Here is a 22,239-nt window from a genome sequence, read left to right on the forward strand (position 1 = left end):
ACAGTATAGGAAATGGAGTAGTCAAAGAACTTCAATGCATGACCCATGGACATGCATGAAGGGGGGATTGCTGGAGGGAGTGGGGATACCAGGTAGAGGGGGGCAAAGGGGAAATAATTGGGACGACTATAATAGCATATTTAATAACATATATTTAAAAAAGAATCACACAAAAAGAAAAAGAAAAAAAACCATGTCAGCCTGAAGAAACAACTTTCTCCACTAATGTCAGGGTGCAATTTGATGTTGACAACACGATCACCAAAAATATGAGAGGGCAAATGTTAAGAATTTTCCCGATGTTTTCCTCATGGCATTCTATTCTATTTTAGTCTCATGCATCAGCTATCCAAGATTTAATACCTAGTGGAATGTACTTGCTGGAAAGAAATTAAAAAAATAAATCTTCCAACATTGCACATGGTGGTAATAAAAATTTTCCTCATCACCTTTAATTTCTGTTTATAGCATTATAAAAAATAATGTACTGATGTTTTTTTTTTGACATGGCATTTTCCCATTAGCAAGGAAATAATCCAGAGTCAAGTGTGAGTGATGAGGGGCTGGCATAGCGGTGTGCTTAGACCCAAAATCAGTATTTAGGATATTTGGCTTCTTATATTGTTTGCAGAATCACAAGATGATACTATTGGAATATTCCGAAAGTTGTTTTAACAGTTTACACATATGAATTTATATACATGTGCTAACTTCTCTTTTGGATTTATCATTGCTCAAATAAAATTTTAAGTGCCTACTACCTATATCATTCAAGGAGAGACTGCAGGATTAAAAGGAAAAAAAAATCTTAGCCTGCATGGAGTTTACATTCTAATGGATTAGTGTTGGTTAATTTAGAGCATAAAGTGTTCAATATTGTAATATAATAGCACCAGGAAAATGACTTTTATAAGATGTTTTTGAAATGAAATATATTTTTGTCCTGCTTACTTGTCTATCTTAAAGATTGACTATCTTAAAGATTTAAGTATAACTTAGGTCAAATCACACCCTCAAGCAAAAAAAAAAAAAAAAAAGAATGCCTGCTACAATAGGCTTAAACGAGGACACCATCGTTCTTGACACACTGTGGGTGTTTAAAAGGTTGAATGAAACAAGCGCATTAAGCCCTGGGCCTGACATCTTTATAGCCTGTGTATGTAGTACATTGGGATACATTTTACTTTTTTTATCATTACTAATAATACTGTTGATCTAGAAATCAAATACATTCCTTCCAGTATAATCCTCTTTTGTTTCCATATAATCTGCATATTCTTCCCCTCATCCTTAAAGTCCAGCCCATTTGCACAGCCACTTCTAATTTTTCCTGTTTTTCTTTTTCTTTTTTTTTTTTTAATGACTCTCATGTATCCCTGTCTCCCCTTGCTCTGTTATGTTCCCGAAGGCTGGAAGCAGCCTGAGTTTCTGAAGCCTCATAGCTTTTAGGGCAGCTCTGGGGCAGCAAGTCGAGCTGCTGTTGTCCTTGCGAAACTACATAGATGGAAGAGAGGATATTGAACAAGCTCTTGTCTCAAGTGTACCAGGAAATATCTGAGTGTGGGAATCCAGGGCCAATATCAGAGTCATTGCCAAGGAGGTTCCCACAGAAAGGCCACTGTCACCAAACCAACTTTATTAAATAAGGTCTATTGCGATTAGGCAATAGCTAATTCCAAACAACATACACAGAGCCATATTATTTGGAATACATATTTCTTTATTTCATAAGCATTTATTGAACTCATACTTGTCTATAACACTCTTTACCAGGCATTAAAGAAACTGTAACACCAAGGACTGTCATTTATTAATTTCCTACTGTACTTGAAGCACTTGCACCCATCATTTCTGATCCTTCTGCAACACCAGGATGATATTATCATCTCCATGTTAGCAGTAAGAAAAGTGAGGCAAGTGGGGAAAGTGAAGGTTGAAGAGGCTAGGTGATAGATAGCCTCTGGACATGCCAGCGAGGCTTCCCAATGCACGCTGTTTCCGCGGCATACTTCTCCCAAGACTGGACCCCCACCCGGAACACCTCCCTGTGAACAGAAAGAAAATGGAGTGTGATTGGCAACTCGATAGAAACTTGAGGGAGGAAGATGTTGCTGAGCTTGGAATCATTAGTGAAGGCTTGAGAAACAAAGTCACCTCCAAGAGAACAGGACCCAATGGCTGCATTTTTGCCCTGAGGAAACTTTTCTAAAATTTCATTTTTTTTAATGTGCCTTCTCATTTTTTCCCCCCAGAAATAATGCAGTATACAACCAAATAAACCAATTAAGGTCAGTATTGGTGTGAGTGAAGTTTTAATTCAAATTTTTGGTGTCCACTGATTTTTCTCCTGCGTCATGAATGTTCCCTCTAAAACACCAACTTTATTTAAAATAAGATCTCAACGTTCGTTACCTTACAGAAATGTTCTTGGGTTATGTATAATATTCTTTCATCTTTTCTGCCTCTAGGGGGAAGTGTGTTTTCAACAATTCCGTCCTCAGAAGGTTTTCTTTGTCAGCTGCAGGCATCAAGGGATACTCTCCAGTGTGATTGCAGGGCTGGCTTAGCAGGGAGAAGAGATTCTCTCTGAAAATCTGTGAGGGCTGTCACTTCAAAAGAATGGCCACCAGGACTCTGAGGGAGACGGTCATACGGTCATACAGACTAGACGATTACAACTGGTGGAGAAAACTTCTCTCTGATAGCATTTCCAACACATTTCGAAGAATCACATGTGAAGATTCCCTATATAATGCTGTTTTTCCTGAGCAGAAGGATAGACACTGGTTTCGTTTCACAGAGCTGAAAAACTAATAACGATGTAATTTACAGAAAATTTGCCACTTTATTTTAGCAACTTAAAGTTAAAAAAATAAGGTTTGTGGATTCTGATGAAAACATTTTTAAATCCTATAAGGAGCATTGGTTTCTGTCACAACATGTTTAGGGCTAACGTTGCCTTTAAGCTTCATTTGGCTAATTTTATTTTATTTTGCGGCTTTTCTTTGTTTTCATCCAGCAATTGTAGCCGGAAAGCACACATTCAGTGAACAGTTAGCCATTTTTTGAATGTTAAAAAAGTGCTTTCCCGCCCTATTTCAGTGTTTTACAGATTGGAAAGGAACAATATTTTAAAATTGAGTCTTAGGGATGAGTTACTTCATTTTTCCCCCTTCTTTCTGGGTTTTATTCATTTTCATGATTATAATGTTGCAGAAATTCTATTATAATATTAGCGATCTTACTGTGCTGTATATTCACAAAACTTCACATGAAGTAAAGTTTCGATATAAAGAGAGCTATTACTTAGAGTGAAAGCTGGCTTTGTTCCCTGTTTTACATGGTGTCATAGGTGGGACGTGATTTATTTGGAATCCACACGAAAATATTCTCAGGGGATGAAGAGTTATTAAATCCACCATTTGTATTCTTTGGGCCTCAGTTCTTTATCTAGAGAGCGCCAGGTGTCCGGCTGGGTGACTTCTAAGGTCTTTTCCAGCCTCCAGGTTGGAGAACTCCATGACACTCAATATTTACAGACTTTCAGCAGCTTGGGAAAAACCTAATTTGATGGAAGTAAACTCATCATCTTAAAATCTGTATACTTATATTACTTGGTGGGTCGTCTGATCCTCTGGCGCCTATTTTCATTGAACAAATTTTGAAAAAAAAATCCCAATTTTTGCTCTTTGAAGGGGTGCTTCCAGCGTCCGCACGAGCAGTATCGCTGGCGTTTCTGGTTCTGCTGTGCAGGGCTCTTCCCAGCCACAGACTGGTTTGTTGGTGCTCTTGAGTGACAAGCTGGAAGTTGAGAGCTCTAATCCAAAGGCCACCGAGAGGCCGATACCCAAGCGTAAACCCACTGCCCTGCGTGTGACCCTCTGCTCCCTGGGCAGCGCCTGCGAAGGGGGGAGGCATTCACGCCCGGTGCCACTGAAATCCCAGAGTCCTGAGTAAGCGCAGGCTCCACAGAGTGCAGAGTCGTACCGTCATTGGCCGGTGTTCCGCGGACGCAGGGCAGGGCCGGCAGTAATAGGAAACCCTGGTTCCTTGACGTTTCCTGGCAACCGGTTTGGAAATCCATTCAAGACCCTTGGATTTAGCCATTGTTCTCTTCCTTCCTTCCTTCTTTCTTTTCCTCTTCCTCTGTTTCCTTCCTCCTCTCCCTCCCTCCCCTCTCCCTCTCTTCCTAGGAGTGCAGGAAAGATGTAATCGCTGTGAAGCTCTAAATTTGAATTCCCATTGGGTGCATATGACCTTGTTTGTGGATGTAAATTTTGCACAGAGACGCCTCTTCCGCGGCTGGTTAGCAGCTCTAATTAAATAAACGAAAGTTCTCGTAGGAGTTAGAGGCTCCTACATCAGGAATCATAGTGCATAATCTGAAATTTAAACGATCCAGAGGATAAAAAGCTACCCATGATTACATTTTCGGTTCCAGAAAGACCGAAGGAGGATGCTATTGACGGCAGCGGGCGCTGATGCCTGAAACTGCCACATCTCTGGGGACCCCGATTTGCCTTTTCACGGTCACGAACGAGAGCGAGAGCGATTGCTCTTTCGGGCCTCGGCGTTTAGACGGACTGGCAGACAGACAGACTGGCAGACAGACAGACAGACACAAACTGGCAGACAAACGGGGGCACCAGCGATATCAGTTTGCTTCAAGTTTCTGCCGAAAGAGGGCGTTAGTCTAAGACGAATACACATTTGTGGACACTGTGCCCAGTAGTCAAATGAAAGACATTTTAAAACATTTTCAATTTATTTTAATTTGTGGGACTTAAGTTTCAGAACTTTCCTGTCCAATGTAGCACGTTCACATTGCAAATGACCTCAGTGTGTTAGTTACCGTGGTCAGAGGGTCAAGTTCCATTGGGATCAGCCCTGCAGCACGGCGGACTCCCCTGGCCGGACTTCTAGGCGGCCGTTTCCATCCTGGTCTCTACTGCGGTTGTGGCTGTGACCAGTGACAGAACTGGGTCTCCGAGGAAAGACCTTTCCTGGCACTGCAGAATCCAGAGCCTAGGTTCGCGCGCTCCCGAGGAGACGCGGTAGGATTTCTGAGCGCTCAGTTGGAGCTGAGCGTGCGCCTGCGCCCAGGGGACCCTCGGGGGAACGATTTGGGGAGAAGGTCTCTTTACTTAGTTACCTGGTTTAGCAAACAAAGTTCGGAGGACCTCTTGGAGATGCTTCTCAGGCGTTTTATCACCCCCAGAAACCGAACCGTTCGCTCGCCTTTGGGAGCAGCGAGTTTCGCTTTCCGGCTCGCAGCACACCGGCAGAGGGTCGGTGCGCGAGGACTCGGGCATCTCCGCAACGCAGTGACGCTAACGCAAACCCCGGCAGCCCAGGGGCAGGGGACCGACGCTAGACTGGGGAAGGAGAGGCGCCACTAACGCCCCAGCTAGCAGGGTGTTCCGAGGTCCGAGATCGAGGTTCCAGCACAGGGTCCACGGTCCCTGTTCCCTCACTTTGCGCCGGGGGACAGGGAAGTCGCGTGCCGGCCCGAGTTTGCGCGTCCGTCCGGAGAGAAGGTGGCCGGACCGGGAAAGAGGTGAGAGAGAATCCGACCTACGGACTTTTGCACCGAAACTACCAATTTTTAGGACCACCCCTTTCTCTAACCCTGTTGTTTATTTTTGCACGATGTGAGCGTGCCTGCACGCGCTGGTGTACTTGCGAAAGCATTTCCTTTTTGAAAGCCTAATGCTGGAGAGAGGGCTCCCGTGCGGGGCCAGGGAGAGGTGGAGACCCCGGAGGCGTTGCAGTACCGTGGGGTCTCCAGCGGGTGCAGACGGGGGCGTATGTGGCTTTAAGGAAAGGGCCGAGGGCTAGCGGGGAGCAGGGGTTACGGACAGGGGTGGGAAAGGAAGGGAAGGGGTGCGGGGAGGAGCCCTGATGTAAGAATGTTAATGAGAGGCTCCCCCAGCCCAACCCCCACGGCTCCCCACCCCCACCTCCCCGCCCGCTGGAAATACAAGCCGGTCCTTGGCGCGCCTTGTGTGGTAACACGCTCCGCCGCGGCCACGCTATTTAAACGCCAGTTATGGATCCAGGAACCGGCGCGAATCAATGAGATCAAACGCGAGGGAGATGCACCGTCAATTACAAGCACTTGGAAAGTCTAACTTTTTTTCTTTTACAAATACGCTTTCAAAAGCTACCTTAGCAACGCCCAGATAGAAGCCACCTCTAGGCAAAATAGCATATGTAAGGGAGGGCGAATATATATATATATATATTTATAATAAGTATATGTAAATATTTACAGGCCTACAGGTTTACACCCGGCGAACTTTTTCTTTTTTCTTTCTTTTTCTTTTTTTTTTAAACGAGTGATATTGCAAAGAAGGACTCTTCTTCCTCTCTATCTTTTGGCGAGTTAGCGAAGGGGATATTTTATTTTCTCGGAGCGCCCAAGGGGGCGCAGGGCCTTCGGAGAGAAGAGTGGGGAGGAAAGAGGAACGCTGGGTGGGGGGCAGAGGGCGAGTCGGCAGTGAGGGCAGGCGCTTTCCTGCAGCACGATGCCGTCCCTGCTGGTGCGGACTTTCTCCTCGTGTGTCCTGCTTGGCTGGGCGTTGCTAGCCGGCGGCAGGGGTGGCGGCGGCGGCCGCGGCGGGGGCGAGGTCCCGAGCGGCGGGCGCCGGGAAAGAGAGGCTCTGTCACCGCAGAAGATCGAGGTGCTGGTGTTACTGCCGCAGGACGACTCCTACCTGTTCTCCTTGGCCCGTGTGCGGCCGGCCATCGAATATGCGCTGCGCAGCGTGGAGGGCAATGGGACCGGGCAGCGCCTTCTGCCGCCCGGCACCCGTTTCCAGGTGGCCTATGAAGACTCAGACTGCGGCAACCGCGCACTCTTCAGCCTGGTGGACCGCGTGGCAGCGTCGCGGGGCGCCAAGCCCGACCTCATTCTCGGGCCGGTGTGCGAGTACGCGGCGGCGCCGGTGGCCCGGCTCGCGTCGCACTGGGACCTGCCCATGCTGTCGGCCGGGGCGCTGGCCGCCGGCTTCCAGCACAAGGACACGGAATACTCGCACCTCACGCGGGTGTCCCCCGCGTACGCTAAGATGGGCGAGATGATGCTCGCCCTGTTCCGCCACCACCAGTGGAGCCGCGCTGCCCTGGTGTACAGCGACGACAAGCTGGAGCGGAACTGCTACTTCACCCTCGAGGGGGTCCACGAGGTGTTCCAGGAGGAGGGTTTGCACACGTCCTCTTACAGCTTCGATGAGACCAAAGACGTGGACCTGGAGGACATTGTGCGCTACATCCAGGCCAGTGAGCGAGGTGAGCAGGAGGGGGCCCCCGGGCCCCTGCGGGAGGTAACCCCACGGCTCTCTCTCCGCGGCTCTCGCTACACACCCATCACGCCTCTGTGGCCCCCACTCCCCCCCACCCCCCTGCGGCACTAAGGACTGGGAGTGCGAGTGTTCGGGGACTCGCCCGGGTGGGCTCTGCCTGGCTACCGCGACCTTTAATCAAAGTCCGTCGCTGTCGTGGGGTGTACGTGGAAGGTTCCAGGGACAGCCTGGGGGAGGGGCGTCTTACTCGCAGTTCCGACAGGTGCTGTCAGGCCGCGCGGGTTTTTTCTTCCTCGCTCCCCCTTACCTGCGCCTGGCTAGCGATTTAGGGGTGCACTCCCGATTAGGAGCACACTCCTGGTGCCTTGCTTCGACTAGGATCTGGAAGCATAAGGAGGCCGAAAGAACTTGTTCCCTGTCCTTTCCTGGCGCGTGCCCCCTCCTAGTGCGGAAGCGTGTGCAGATTCTGCAGCCTGCGCACGGCCACGGGGCTTGCTCAGGTCTCCGGGTTTCCCGGCTGCTCCTTCCACAGACCCCAGCTTTCTTTTAAAGGCTCATTTATCGCCCTTTTCATTCCTTCCACTGCCCCTCCAGCCTCTTATAAACGAGCTTCTGTGGTTTCTACCAAAAATGCCTCGCTGTGTCTGGATTCAGGCGACACTCAGTTCCCGGGGCGTGTTGGGCATCTCGGTCTCTAAAGCGCCAGAAAGGAAGCTTTGCAGGAGCGCGCTCTGGAGAAGCGGGCGCTGAACCTCCTTCCCACGTGCTCCCCAAGTTTTCTGCGCGGGTCTTTAGGGGTTTGACTAAGCACCAAACTGGACGAAGAGCTCGCGACTGAGGATGGTGGCTACGGCTACAGGGAGGGGGAGAAGCGGGTGGTCGCGGGTACAGCACCACAAAAGTCCCCAATGTGGCCCATCTTACTGCAGAGCAGACTGCGGGAATGGCGGGCTGAGATCACAGCAAAACGCAGTCCCCCCCACCCTCCTCCGCCCCGGGTGTCAGGTTTGCGGAGCAGAGAGCTGGAGGAATCAGCCTTTGCTCCAGCTCGCGCCTGGATGGTAAACAAAGCAATCCCAGCAAAGCTCCCCGCGACCCCACGCCACCGCGAGACGGAAGTGGACAGGGGCTGAGCCAGGTGCGGGGCTGGCCCACGACTTGGCACGGCATGGCACGGTAGCTGGGCCCTGGCTGCGAGAGCGCGCGCAGCTGGAGGCCGAGAGTCTCGGGAACAGGTGAGAGTGGGCAGGGGAGCCCTGGAGGCTGGCACCGCGGCCACCGCGCACTCGCAGTGAACGCACTTTCCAGAGCGTGGAGGCGCGAGGTGTTGACAGTGGGGATGCTTGGCCAAGTTTTGAGCTTTCGAACTCCGGGCTGCCTGCGCCGAATCCCTGCCAGCCAAGCAGGCGGGGCGCGCGGGCTTTGCTGATTATGAAAAAGGGCACTTGTCTCCAACGGCTGCGGACTCGCCCCGCCCCGCCCCGCCGAGAAACCCACACCTCCTTCTTAACCCCAGGTCCCCAGGTTACTGCAGACCTCAGCAGACCTCGGGCTGCTCTGGCCGCCGGAACCCGAGTCTTGAGCTCTCGGCTTTCCCAGGCCGGGACCTAGGAGTTGGAGACTTCCCAGGGCTAGCTGGCGGTGGGGGTGTGTCCCCCTTCCCGCGAGCTCTGCCGGCACGCCAGCGCTGCCGCTGCCCTGAAGGTGTCAGTGCCGGGAGTGATTCCTGAGCACGTGGCCTAGGATTCCTGGCCCAGAGGATCTGTCATTCCAGATGAGGGGCCAGATCACGGCCACGGCCACGGCCACGGCCAGGGCGCCCCTCAGCTTCACAAGGGGTGGCTGAGGGGAGGGCCCAGAGAAGGCAGCATTGCTCTGGGCGGCCTGGGGGCCTCAGAGGGCTTGGACTGTGTTCTGCCGCTGCAGATTACTTTTCAGTTCCAAAAGCCTCTCCGATGTTCCCAGCCTCTTTGCTTTTATTTCCCCTTCCTCCCGAGTTGGGATTTAGTGGTGAAAGTTTGCTTGGTTGCTCTGTGTACTTTACAGGTGACAAAGGTTACCATCCCGGCTCCAAGACTGTTTCCAGCAGTGACTCGGCAGATGTTCAGGAATACAAGACAGTTTCTCCCCTAAGCCCTCCCTCCCCACCCCCCTCCCGGAAATTCCCTACCCTCAGGGGAAAAAGTTGCTTAATGGCAAAGCTCTCTCTAGGGATCTTTTACCTTTTGCTAAATCCCCATGACTTTACTATAAGCAGTTAATGGGTTAAACAGGGGTTCGATGGAGTTTGATTTCTAGAGCGTTTGTCGTGGCGCAGGCACTCACTGGAGAGCGAGCTTGGGCTGATACTAAACTGCTCTTCTTCTTCAGGCTCCTCAGGCAAAGTGGGGGTAGTGGGGACACCCCCGTCTTAAGGGTGCTGGGAGGATTAACTGAGCTAACGCGCGGAGGAACGCGCGGAAACAGTGCAGGCACAGCGGTGCTCAGTAAACGCGCGGTTTTGTTATAGCGGTTACCAGTTTATAGGTACGACAGTGACCTGTACTAGACGGAGAGACCGCGTCCCGTCCCGGGGAAAGACCCCTGGGGCTGGGTCGAGGAGCAGAGGCTCTGGACTTGCCATCTCCGTTCTGCAGCTACTTGGCCTGGGCAAGTCCCTTACCTTCTCCCAGGCTGAATCTCCTCCTCTGGGAAACAGCGAGTTCGCCTGAGAACCAGGCCCCTTCAGGCTGATGGTTGATGGTTCTGACCTGTGCTCACCCAAGGGCAAGAATGTAACCCACTGTGTTTTTGTCCTTGAAAATTCTATAGTAAACACCATAGAACTAGAGAGTGCCCACCACCCCTTTCGGAGAGAAAATTTTTAGCACTTTTTTGAGAATGAAGTTCATGTTTAAAATCAGATCACAATTTTTCAGAAAAATTTTATTTATTTTTATTTTGAGAGAGAGAAAGGGAGGGAGAAAGAGAGGGAGAGAAACATCGATGGATATGTTGCCTGACTCGGGACCAAACTTGCAACCAGGCACACGCCCTGACTGGGAATCGAACCAGCGGCCTTTTGGTTTGTGGGACCACACCCAAACAACTGAGCCACACCAGCCAGGGCCAGATCACACATTTCTGAATCTCTGACAGGGGAAAAACTGGCAATGCCACTATTTTAAATAATAATATGACTAAAATTTCATTTGGCTATGTTTTCTACTGTAGAAAGACAAACTAAGGGATGTTAATTATTCTTTCATTTTAGGGGTTTACCATTGAAGTCAATAATTAAAGCTTTTTTTCTGTCATATCTTTAGCCAACATCACTGGGCATATGTCATTCACAGGAAAAGATCTTTCTTTAAAAGCAATTCCATTATATGGTCAACTAACTACTGCCCTAAATATTCGACCCTCAATGATAAATTTATTTTTAAAAAGGCAAGTTTAAAAATATTTTTTCAAATAATAAAAGCTGGCAGTTGTTTTGTCTACATATAAGACACAGAACTAGCCCTCAGTGGATTTAGCGCTGGCCTGTGAATCATACAGTTGTCGGTTCCCAGTCAGGGCATATACTTGGGTTGCAGGCCAGGTCCCCAGTGCGGGGGCACATGAAAGGCAACTGCACACTGATGTTTCTCTCTCTCTCCTTTCCTTCTCCTCTCTCTAAAAAATTTAATAAATAAAATATTAAAAAAAGACACAGAACTAGAAGTGTTTTACATGCATTTTGCATGAAGAACTGTAGCTTTGTCTTATTAGTTATTAATGATATCATGAATGTGGGCCTGCACAACAACTGTAGAGATACCAGTACAGAATCATTTATATTTAGAATTGGGGGGGATGGGCAAGTGGTTGAACAGCAGAATTTTCAAGCAAAGAACCCATGATAAGTGAGATAGCTAACACACAGCAGGAGAAAACAGGAGCCTTGTAGGCCACCCTGCGGAGATTCTAAAGCCTTCGGAGCAGAGGAAACTGCGTGAACATTAAAATGAAGGTGCAACCTCTCGTGTGCAAATGAAACCCATTGCTCTGCAGTGTGCAAACAGCCAGAGAGAAGTATTTTTTCTCAAAAACAGATTTTATTTTTTATGAAAGTTAGTTATACGGCTGTATACTTTAAAAAGAAAGTTACAGGTGTTATTAGGAACAAGTTTCTTGCCTCCCACTCCCCGGGTCTCACTTCCCAGGGGCAACTGTTTGCAACTCTTGTAGCAGTTTCTGTAGGTCTTTGGCCTCCTACCTCTAAATCACATGTTAGTTTTTAATTTTCAGCTTTAGGTTTTATCTGTTGTCATCCCAAGTGGGACATGCTGACTGAGTTCTCGGCAATTCCCTGTTAACCACACACTCAGGCTTTCCTTCTAGTCCTCCTTCCAATACAGTTGTATTGTAATTGTTGGTTAGATCGGCAGTGTTCAGTGTCTACATTGTCATTACTTTCTAAATGCTGTTTGTAGCTGAGCCACACAGGCAACTATGCTGACATTTCGTTCTTGCCCTACTTGTTTTCCTTGGGGTTAAAAAAAGTCTATTTTTGTTTGTTTGCTTAGTTTCCTATGGACTTATAAGTAAATCATCTCTATATTTTATATTTTAAGGCTCTTGATCTGCTCCAGTTTAGTAACTTTCTAAACATGCTGCACAATTGTAACTTTGGGCTCTTTCTTCAACATCCTCCTGCAACTTTCACCCCCTTCTCTCCAGCTAGATTCTTCTGCGTTCTCTTTCTTGGTTCATACTCTTGTTTTGATAGAGTACATCCTCCAGGAGCTTTCTCAGAAAGGATGAATAAGAGCTAAAGTTTGAGACCTTGAATGACTGAAAATTTCTTTATCCTACCATTATATGTAATTATAGAATTCTAGGTCTGAAATTATTTTCCCTCAAAATTTGTAGGATTGTCTTTTAAATTCTAATGTTGCTATTAGGAAGCCAGAATTGATTCTGTTTCTTTATCTATTGTTTGTTGCATTTTTTTTCCCCTGGAAATTTTTGGACTATTTTTTGTTGTTTGCAATGTTTCACATTCCATTATGATATATTTTCATGCCAGAATTTTGCCTTATGCACTTGAAGATATTGAAGGGTAGGCCTCTTTAATCCAGGAGCTCACGTCTTTTAGTCCTGGGAAAATTTCTTAAATTATTTCTTTGGTGATTTTATCCCCTTCATTTTCTCCATTTTCTCTTCCTAGAATTTGTTTTATTTGAATGTTAGATCTCCTGGATTGAAACCCTCTACTTTTCTAATCCCCTTTCTCCTACCCTGTCTTTGGAAAAATTTCTCTTGCCTAGGTATTTCTTTGACAACCCCCCAATTCAACCCCCCAATTCACTGTGGAGATCTGGCCGTTCATTTTTGTTGTCATATTTCCAGTTCGCAGCATGTGGCACGTCTCCTTTGCTCCCGTGCAACTGCATCCCTTTTCTCTTCCAGGGTTGGATTTAAGTGGGAGATGGATGTAGGAGTCACAGCGACAATACGAAAACACTGTTTTTATTATAGATGAAACCTATTAGGGAACATGGATTTAGATCTGCTGCCAAAAGGGCTTCTTGTTACTTCCTCTCAGAATAAGACAGGTTCGTCCACTCAATTACAGGTCAGCGGTTCAGCTGCAGCCCCCCCCCCCCCCCCAGAATAGGCCCTTTACCCTGTGACCAGAGTTGCCTGGAATGTGCAGCGCTCTCTGAACGAAGACACACCTCAAAGAGGCGGGAGGAAGGGCTGAGCCAATGTGCCCCCGGCTTTTTCTCTCAGACTCACCGGGCAGGCGGCACACTCATTTTCCTCTGGGGAGTGGGGGGAGAAAGGGGTAATTGAAGGCACACTGGAGTGTCACCTTGTTAGAGGTTGCTCCACCATGGAAACCGGAGACCAGGAAAGGCATGCCTACCCCCAACTCAGGCATGCTACCTGGAGTGTTTTTGGGTTCTCTGAACTGACTTCTGCAGCCACCTCTTTGCACCCTCTCTGCAGTTCTTCGAGTGATGGCAGGAAAGTGCTGCAGCAGCCAGGAGCCTCTGACAGCAGACACGGGGGAATGGGGTTGTGGAGGGTGGAAGGCTGCAAGGTCTTTAAGAAGTTGGAGAAAATAGGGAAGAAGGCCAAAAAGTCTATTCAGCAACTTAGAATCATACCACCCCCCTTTTAGAATTCTAACAATTTGACCCCCAGATTCATATTTGTATATTTCAATATACTTAAATGAAACAGAACGGATTTAAAACTGTCTTACATGTCGTGTACTCACAGGATTCGCTGATGCTCTCTTTTCGCTCCAAACCTCACCGGCTGCCGGCGAGTGCTGGCAGGTAGCACCCATCTCGCGAGCGTGACGGCAGAGCTCTCGCACTTGTCCGCATACTTTCCAAGAGCTGTCCCCAAATCTGTTTATGCCGGTTGTGCTTATTTTAAGTATGTAGTTTAATGAGTTATGTAAACTGATGAAATATGAGTAGGAAGAGAATGCTATTTTAGTGAAAACTATTTTAATCTTCTGATGGACTATGTAAAGGCAAGTTGCTAAAAATACTTGCTTGTTGAATTAGGCTTGAATGAAACGACCATAGGAGATTAGGGGTTATCCTGCAAATCCAGAAGGATTCTGCACTCGGACTGCTTTGCCAGCATCTTTGCGTGCTTGCTCCAACTTAAACCGAACCACAGTGTGCACTGTGGGTTTTATGCAAGGAAGACAAAACCCTGCCCATGGACTTGGAAGTTAAAGGTTCCTTTTGAGAGTTAAACCACATGGTCAAAACACAGTGGACGAGATCTAAAATAATCGAAGCTGCTCAGATAGACACTATGCCGCTTGGATCACTCTTTCTCGGTCTGGGTAGGTACTGGCCTTAAAGAAAGAGTGTGTCAATCAGAGGAATTGGTCTTTGCGGTGATGGGGATAGAGAGATGGAGGCGGGCCAGGACTGTAAAAATAAAAAAAGAAGTGACAGAGAGGCCAGTGTTGGACAGAGCCCAGCCAGGACTTATGGAAGCTTGTGCTCTGGCCTGAGGACCCAGGCTGTTTGGTCCGGGGTTGGGTATGTATCTCTTAGATGGATGCTTAGTGTTAGCAGGCTTTAGACGCCTGAATCACTCAGCCGACTTAGCTGAATCTGATTTCATCCTCGCGAACACCCCGCTCCTTATAGTTTTCCTCCCCAGGGAGCATGCACAGGTACCTGTGGACACAGATATGTTCATGGCTGTTCTGGTTCTCATTGAACTGAAGTAATCTGCATTTCAGATGATCTAAAAATGTCTGAGTGCGGTTATTGGGTCTCTGTCCTCAAGCAATGACTCTGCCATGTACATGCTGACAGAATGATGTTCTGTGTCTAGGGCTCTCGAGGCAGGCCCTGTGCTCTGATGAGTTGATCCAGAATGATGAGGGCTGCCTGGCAGACGGTCTGCCCGAGTCTACTGGACCCTCCTGGGGCGTGTTGATTCCAAGACTGCCCTGCTTGGAATCCACATTCTTCAAACTCATCCAGTCTCAGCCCCTCATTGGCTATTTTGTGGGACACCTTGGCTCTTTTTGAATGGAAGGGACTAGAGCTGAAACATTGCTAAAATAAGGGTCTAAGTCACCATGAGTAACGAGGGGTTTCTTCGAAAGCTTCCTCACTGAGGCATCTTGGAATCTGACTGTGTAACTCAACTACATCACTGTATTTCTGGGCACAAACAACACCCACTCCCACAGTGATAGCTCTTCACGAGTTTTGTATTGTTTAAAAACAAACTTCCCCAGAGAGCTGAGCTTGCCCATGGAGCCCTTTGCACTGAGGAATGTCGGAGTCGTGATCTAACACTGTCAATGCAGGTTGCCGTGAATGAAATATCAACAAGCCCTAACCCTCCGCGAGAGCTGCCAAGACAGCTTTGGCACGGCGTGGAGTTTGTTTTACGTCTTTCAGCACCCATGCTTTCACAAAGAACATACACATCTCTGGGAGCTGGCGTGCCCGGTGATAACGTGGTTACAGCGCTCAGGCCTCTCCAGGGCTCTCCTCTTCTCTGTGCTTGCAGCGAAACACAGTGGTCCCCGTCTCGGGGACAAGGGTCAGCAACAGTGATCAAATTAACTGGGTCACGGCCAGGTTTCCACTTCTCTCTAGCTTGTGGAAGCTCTCACGAGGCAGGCAACAACATTCTGGAGCTGCTTAAAGCCTCTCAAATCCGACAGTGTGGATACAAATTGAGAGGATATGGGCAGGGGCCTGGAGTCTTGCTAATCTTTTCCCACGTATGTTGAGACAGCTTGAGAGAAATGTTTCAGAACGAAGACAGCAGAAAGCCTGCCCCACCCGCCGCGTCCTCTGATTTGCCACATGAAGGGTCTTCCTAAAACCCTCAGTTTGCTTTTTCAGGAAAGTGTGTTTGCCCTGCAATTACGTTTAAAAAGCAGTTGATGCTCCTCACTGTCTCCTATTGGGCAAATCTGGTGATTCTTTTGAAGTATTTTTTAAAAACTATTCTACATTTTTGGAAAAGATGTAAGAAATTATATAGGAAAAAACCTCTGTATAGACTTCACCCAGATTTTTACCAGTTGTTAACATTTTGCCACTTACGCTTTATTATTCCAAATCTCTCCCTTCCCTCTCCCCTCCCCTCCCCTTCTCTCCTCTCTCCAAACTTATAAACATATGTATCACACAAATATTACTATCTTTTAATGAACCATTTGAGAATATGTTCAGCCATCATGCCCCTTGACCCTTAAATAGTTGTGTATTACTTAAGAAAAAGGATGTTCGCTTACATATCCACAGTAGAATTATGAAAAGCAAGAATATCACCACAAATGCAATACTATTATCTAACTTACAGATCTTACTCAAATCTCTCCAGTTGTTTCAATAACATACAGCAAGACTTACATTATTATTTTTTTAAGATCCAGGATCTAACCCAGGATCACACATTGCACTGAGTTTTCTGTTCCTCTAAGTGTCTTTTACTCTAGAATACTTCCTCAGCTAGTCTTTGTTTTCCATGAAACAGACCAGGGGTGTCAAACTTGTCTTCACCGGGGGCCACATGAGCCTCGTAGAGGCTTTCAAAGGGCCGATGTGGAGCTCCTGGCCCCCAGTTAAGGAGTAGTTAATTGATTAATTACTTAATTTAGAGAGGGAAGGGAGGGAGAAAGAGAGAGAGAGAGAAACATCAATGTGCAGTTGCTGGGGGCCATGGCCTACAACCCAGGCATATGCCCTGACTGGGAATCGAACCTGCAATGCTTTGGTTCGCAGCCTGTGCTCAATCCACTGAGCTATGCCAGCCAGGTCTAGGAGTAATTAATTTATACAGCCCTAAAATTACATTCGGCCCCTTGAAGGCCACCGTGTGGAGGCTAATGTGGCCCCCAGTGAAAATGAATTCGACACCCCTGAAATAGACCATTTCGAAAAGCATAGGCCAGCCCTTCCGCAGACTGTCCCCAAGCTGATTTTGCAGCTGCGTCCTCCTGATTAGCTTTGGGCTACCCATTTTGACGGTTCTAATCCTGGGTGTGTCACATCAGGAGGCTCAGAAATCCGTCCCCATGGCTGGTGACTCTGGCTTCCATCGCTTGGTTATGGTGGCATCCACTAGATTTCTCCACTGTGAAGTTACTGTTTGCCTCCTGCATAATTGTTGTGATATGTGATTTGTGAGGACACCTGAGGACGGTGTAAGTATGGTACCTTGTGCTTTGTCAGCCGCCCCCTGGTTTCAACGTCTCACACGTGTTGTTTGCTCCTCCATCCCCAGTGGTGATCATGTGTGCCAGCGGCGACACGGTCCGGGGCATCATGCTGGCGGCGCACCGTCATGGGATGACCAGCGGAGACTACGCCTTCTTCAACATCGAGCTCTTCAACAGTTCTTCCTACGGTAACTCCCCGTCCGCCTGCCCTCGCGTGCGCCGCTGGGTGTCGGGAGGGGCCAGAAAAAGCCAACAGTGGGAGTTACGTCAACACATTTGACTTCCATAGCTAGGGTTTTAGAAATCTGTGGTTTGAACATGGTCACCACTTCTAGGTTTTCTTCTCGGAGAACCAATGTGTGTGTATGAGAGAGAGAGAGAGCACAAAACCCAAACCAGCGCCCCCCCTGCCATGCACCCATGATGCCAAGGGACTTGTCTCCAAATGGCCCTAAATCCAGGCCCAAAAGGCCCCTCCCTAGTGTGTTTCCAACTGCAGGTTGCCTCCGTGATTGACTGTTGGAATAATTTTAGTGAAATGTGGGCAGCATTTTTAATGGAATGGAATAGACTAGAACATATCTATGCAATAGAATAGAACACATCAAAGTGTGTCACACGTAGCATAAAACTTTTATTTTAGGGACATGCTTGTGTGTTTGTGCATGTACATTTATGCGTGTTACCTACATGTTTGTAAATGGGCCACGCTGTGAGACAAATAAAATAACCATCGCTGTAAAACAAGGTACCACACTTCGAAAGTCACTGCTCCCAGGCCCCCGGGCATTTCCGACAACAGCTCCTTATGCGTCTCCCATATGGAAGTTCATGAGCCATCAACATACAGGACTGAAAGTGTTTACTTTCTTAGAATGGGCCTGGGACAGTCTCCAGGGTGCCTGTGATGGAGAGTGTTTAAGGAGTTCACGGAGATCACAAGGACAGAACATTTTTCCCAGGGTGGTCAGAGCTCTCTCTGACGTAGACACTGTCAGGCTACAGGCCATTTTCTCAGACACTGCCCTTCGGCTGTGGAGGGGCACTGTGCCTGCACGTCACAGAAGGCATCTTGATGCGGAGCCCCTGCTCCCAGCTCTGGCTGTTGCGAGAGAGTTAGATGGGGTCTGGACCTTACAATACACACCCCAGTTCCCCGCTCAGACCCTGGCTTACTTAAGCAATAGATCATTGCACATAAACAGACAGTAAAAGACACATCTTATGCCGATCAAAAAAAGTTGTTGAATTGAAAGTCGCCACCGCTTTCTTGTCGTGGATACATCAGAGACTGGAGGCTTTCAGGATGAACGCCCGGGGTTTCCCTCATCGCTGCCACAACCATCTCCCCCTTCTTTTTCACAAGCGGCAGTTTCACTTCTTGACCCCAAATCACAATGCAGTTACATTATTGGCTGCAGTACTGACTTCGGTGAGATAGCGGTAGAGACTGGTGAAAAATGAAATGAAAGACATTCATTCTGAATTTTGCAACTTGGCAACTGCAAACACAGAATTGGAGGCAATGCATGTGAAGGCACATTATACATGGGCAAATGCACCGCAGATCTCAGGTGCTGGCATTCCTTTCGTCTACACACACCCCTTTCCCCTGGTCATTCCAACACACGAATATCACGGAAGGTTTGAGAAACATGGGAAAGCACAGAGAAGAAAATGAGTTACCATAATTCTGTCACCCAGATAAAAGTGCAGTGGTAATATTTAGAAGTGTGTCCATCGTGTCTATTTTACAATATGTATATATTTACAAAATATTTTTAAATAAAATGATCACACAATTTATAGAATGGGTACACAGTCTTTTATAATGTTGACATGCTATCTTTTTTTATGTTTTTAAAAAATATTTTTATTTATTTATTTATTTTTAGAGAGGGAAGGGAGGGAGATAGAGAGAGAGAGAGAAACATCAATGTGCAGTTGCTGGGGGTCATGGCCTGCAACCCAGGCATGTACCCTGACTGGGAATCGAACCTACGACACTTTGGTTCGCAGCCCATGCTCAATCCACTGAGCTATGCCAGCCAGGGCTGACATGCTATCTTTACGTGTTCAGTCTCCTGTTTTTAAATGTTTGTGCTATTCCCAGCTTTTTTGTTCTAAGAATGAGGCTATATCGAGTTGCCCTGAGTGCACATGCATGTGCACACACGTGTGTGCCCACATATAAATATGCACACATATTTATTCTGTAGGACCAATATTGAGAAGTAGAATTTCTGGGTCAAAGGCTATACACATTTAAGTCTTGAGAGATACTGACAAGTTGTCTACTAGAGAGGTTTGCCAGTTTACACTTTTGCAATGATGTACGAGATTATCTGTTTTCCCACATCCTTGTCGACTTCGTATCACCTAACTCTTCAACTATTTTATGTATTTTACTTTCTTTTTATGTCCATGAGCAAAGATTTGCATTTATTTTTGTTTGAGTTCTGCAACATCCTTGTCGAGTTCATTCTTAGATATTTTATGTTTTCCGGTGGTCACTGTGAGCATGACCTTTTCTCACTGCATTTGTGACTGTCGTTGTTCTAGAGAAATCTATGAGTTTTGCTTATTTGTGTTACAAGAATTCCACATATTAAACCCATGTTCCAATAATTTTGATATAATTTTCAAAATAACAAGTTTTTCCTTCATTCTGATAGCTAACATCATATTTCTTTTTCTTTTCCTATTGTATTGACAAGAGCTTCTAGACTAATATTGTGAAACAATGGTGGTACTTTAATTTCTGACTTTTTGTCTGTAAGTACATATACATGTATATGACACTGTTGGTGATTTGGGGCCAACTTTTAAAGCTTACTTCTCTGAGTTCAGTTGCTTTGCTTCTTGAAAAATTATATAGTTATACAGTACACAGTGTGCTTTTATACAGCCTACAAAGTATCCTCGGTGTTTCTGATCAGATCCCCCTGTCTTTTCCTTTTTAAGCCCCGTTGCTCAGGTTTTGGGCTAGGTGTCAGTCTGCTTGAGAGGCTGTGCCATCTACTAGCTCTTGACACATGGATGTGACCCTGCCCTCTCATGCAAGCCTTAGTTTCCTCTCATGGTGACAATAATAGTATTTACCTAATGGCATCAGGCTGAATGATAAATGAGATGAGGTATGTGAGGTACGTAGCAAGCTACTTGAGAATTTAATTAATGTTAGCTATATTTATCATTAGTCTTAGTTTACTTTGACCATGACATGTGGAACTTTAAAAATAAGTTAAGTTTGTACAGTTTTCTGGGCTATAGTTTCATAGATTGATTTAGACCATACTTTGTTATCAAATTAACTGACTTTTGTCTAATACATCCTAAAGACCTGGATGCATTGGGAGTTATACCTGCATGCAAATAACCAAGATGGTCAACAATAGTGATTGTTGAGCTAAACCAATGGAGAGGTTAATTCTCTCACCTGTCAGACGTCCTGGGCAGGTATGGTGGTTCCATCAAGTCACCAGGGATCCAAGCTTCTTCTGTGTTTTCACTTCCTCCATCTCAGCGAATGGCTTCCGTCCCCAAGAACACGAGATGGTGGCTGGGGCTCCAGGGATGGTGTCGTGATTTTAGTCAAGACAATGAGGGCAAGGTGAGAGGCAAAAGAGAGATCCTCTCAGCTGACTCCCTTCTGCGGGCAGAGCTCTCTGGAAGCCCCGCTCACCAACTCCTGCTGACATATGGTTGCCTACCCCCACTCGTGAGGGGAGCCAGCAGATGTGTGCTTTCAGCTGAACTCACTGCCACCCCACAGCGGGCTAGGAATCTGTTACTCAGGAAGGAGGCAAAAGACATGTAGAGAAGCCACCGTCCGTGTTTGCCACAGACCCTGAAGCGCCCTCCCTCCTCGGAGCAGGAGCAGTAAACAGAACCTTAGGGTGGGCAGAGGGACCGAGAGCAAGGGTCTGGTGTCCCGCAGGAAAGGGCCTCCTCTGAGACGCTGTGCTGAAGAATCAGATGTATGTTCGTAACAGTTCTTCAACACGCTCCTCTCCCTGTGCATCCTCACGCCGAACTCTATACCCATTCTGGAAAAGTGTTCTATTTTGTTAGTACTTATTGATGTTGGATTTTTAAAAAACATACTGACAGTGTGTTCATATTTCCTGATTACTCCATTATTGGATCTTATTGAACACTCAAAAACAGCCTCTTATCTGCCCAGATTATATTGCTACAGGAGTTCAGAGTATATTATGGGGGAATTCCAGCGATGGAAAGTAAGATTGAAAAAATAGGTTAAAAAATCTAGAGAGAAGATGATTAGTTTTGTCCTGCAGAGTTTTTAACAGCACCTACTGGCATTCTTGTTCTATGGTGTTAGCTTCTTTGGATGTAAGTCGCATGGAAGGTTATTTGGGCAATGCCACCTGGGACTGTTAAGAACTCTCCTGACTTCCTGAGAGCTCAGAGAACACTAACTGAGGTGAGGCTGGAAGTGTAGTATAGCTAGGGGATGCACACAAATCATTTGACTCAGTAGAAATGGAAAAAATGGCAGAAAAGGGGAGGGACTGGATTTATTATGCTTTGCTATCAAAGTGATACATGCACATTCAAGTCAGTTTGGGACAATGAGAAAAGAAAGAGAATTCTGACACAATCTTTCAACTGTTGACAGTTGTTAAGCCACATTTAGGCACTTCCCCTTTTGATCGTTCTTCCCGTTACTTCTGTTTTTGACATGTTTTGCCACCCCCCCCACCCCCCCCGCATTTGCAGTTTTACATCTTCGAACACCCCACACTCTGACGCACTGTTATGTGGAGCAGGCATGGCACCAACACTTGCAGTCTGGCTGGCGTCCGAATCCTGCTTCTGTTGTTCATTAGCTGAGTGACTTCGGGCCCATTAACCTCCTTGAGCCTCAGTTTCCTCATCTGTGAGATGGGGATGGCATTTAAATGTACCTCACGGAATTTATATGTGGATCAAAGAACGAAATGGTGCAGGCAACGCTGTTCACGATGGTGTCACCCAGTATGTGGTACTGTTATTGCTGGTGGGAGGGACCAGACCAGCCTTGCTCATGGCAGGCCTGGAGCGCCCGGACATTTGGAGAGCGTAGGCTCAGGCGTGGAAGCCCAGATGAGCTCCGGGCATTCATATCTTGGATGTGTTCTGTGGTGTTACAGCTAGCCATTCAGCCTGCATTTATCAAAGGCCTCCTGGGTGCTGGGTCTTGGGTAAGGAGCGAGAGCGACAGGACGACACAGT

The 22,239-nt window shown here is 47.1% G+C and overlaps 1 protein-coding gene across 2 annotated transcripts in view; it reads left to right on the plus strand.

Annotated features, from left to right (window-relative positions):
- Positions 1 to 6,001: 6,001 nt before the first annotated feature.
- Positions 6,002 to 22,239, plus strand: part of NPR3 (natriuretic peptide receptor 3) — a 68,593-nt gene continuing 52,355 nt past the window's right edge. For both annotated transcript variants that reach the window (XM_045847861.1, XM_045847862.1), the window contains exons 1-2: positions 6,002 to 7,290; positions 17,067 to 17,189. In XM_045847861.1, the coding sequence (XP_045703817.1) occupies positions 6,528 to 7,290; positions 17,067 to 17,189 (886 nt within the window). In that variant the 5' untranslated portion in view covers positions 6,002 to 6,527. The remainder of the gene's footprint in view (positions 7,291 to 17,066; positions 17,190 to 22,239) is intronic.

The sequence above is a fragment of the Phyllostomus hastatus genome, unplaced genomic scaffold (genome assembly GCF_019186645.2).
Source record: "Phyllostomus hastatus isolate PE091 unplaced genomic scaffold, TTU_PhHast_1.1 phas_contig_58, whole genome shotgun sequence".
Classification (NCBI taxonomy): Eukaryota; Metazoa; Chordata; class Mammalia; order Chiroptera; family Phyllostomidae; genus Phyllostomus; species Phyllostomus hastatus.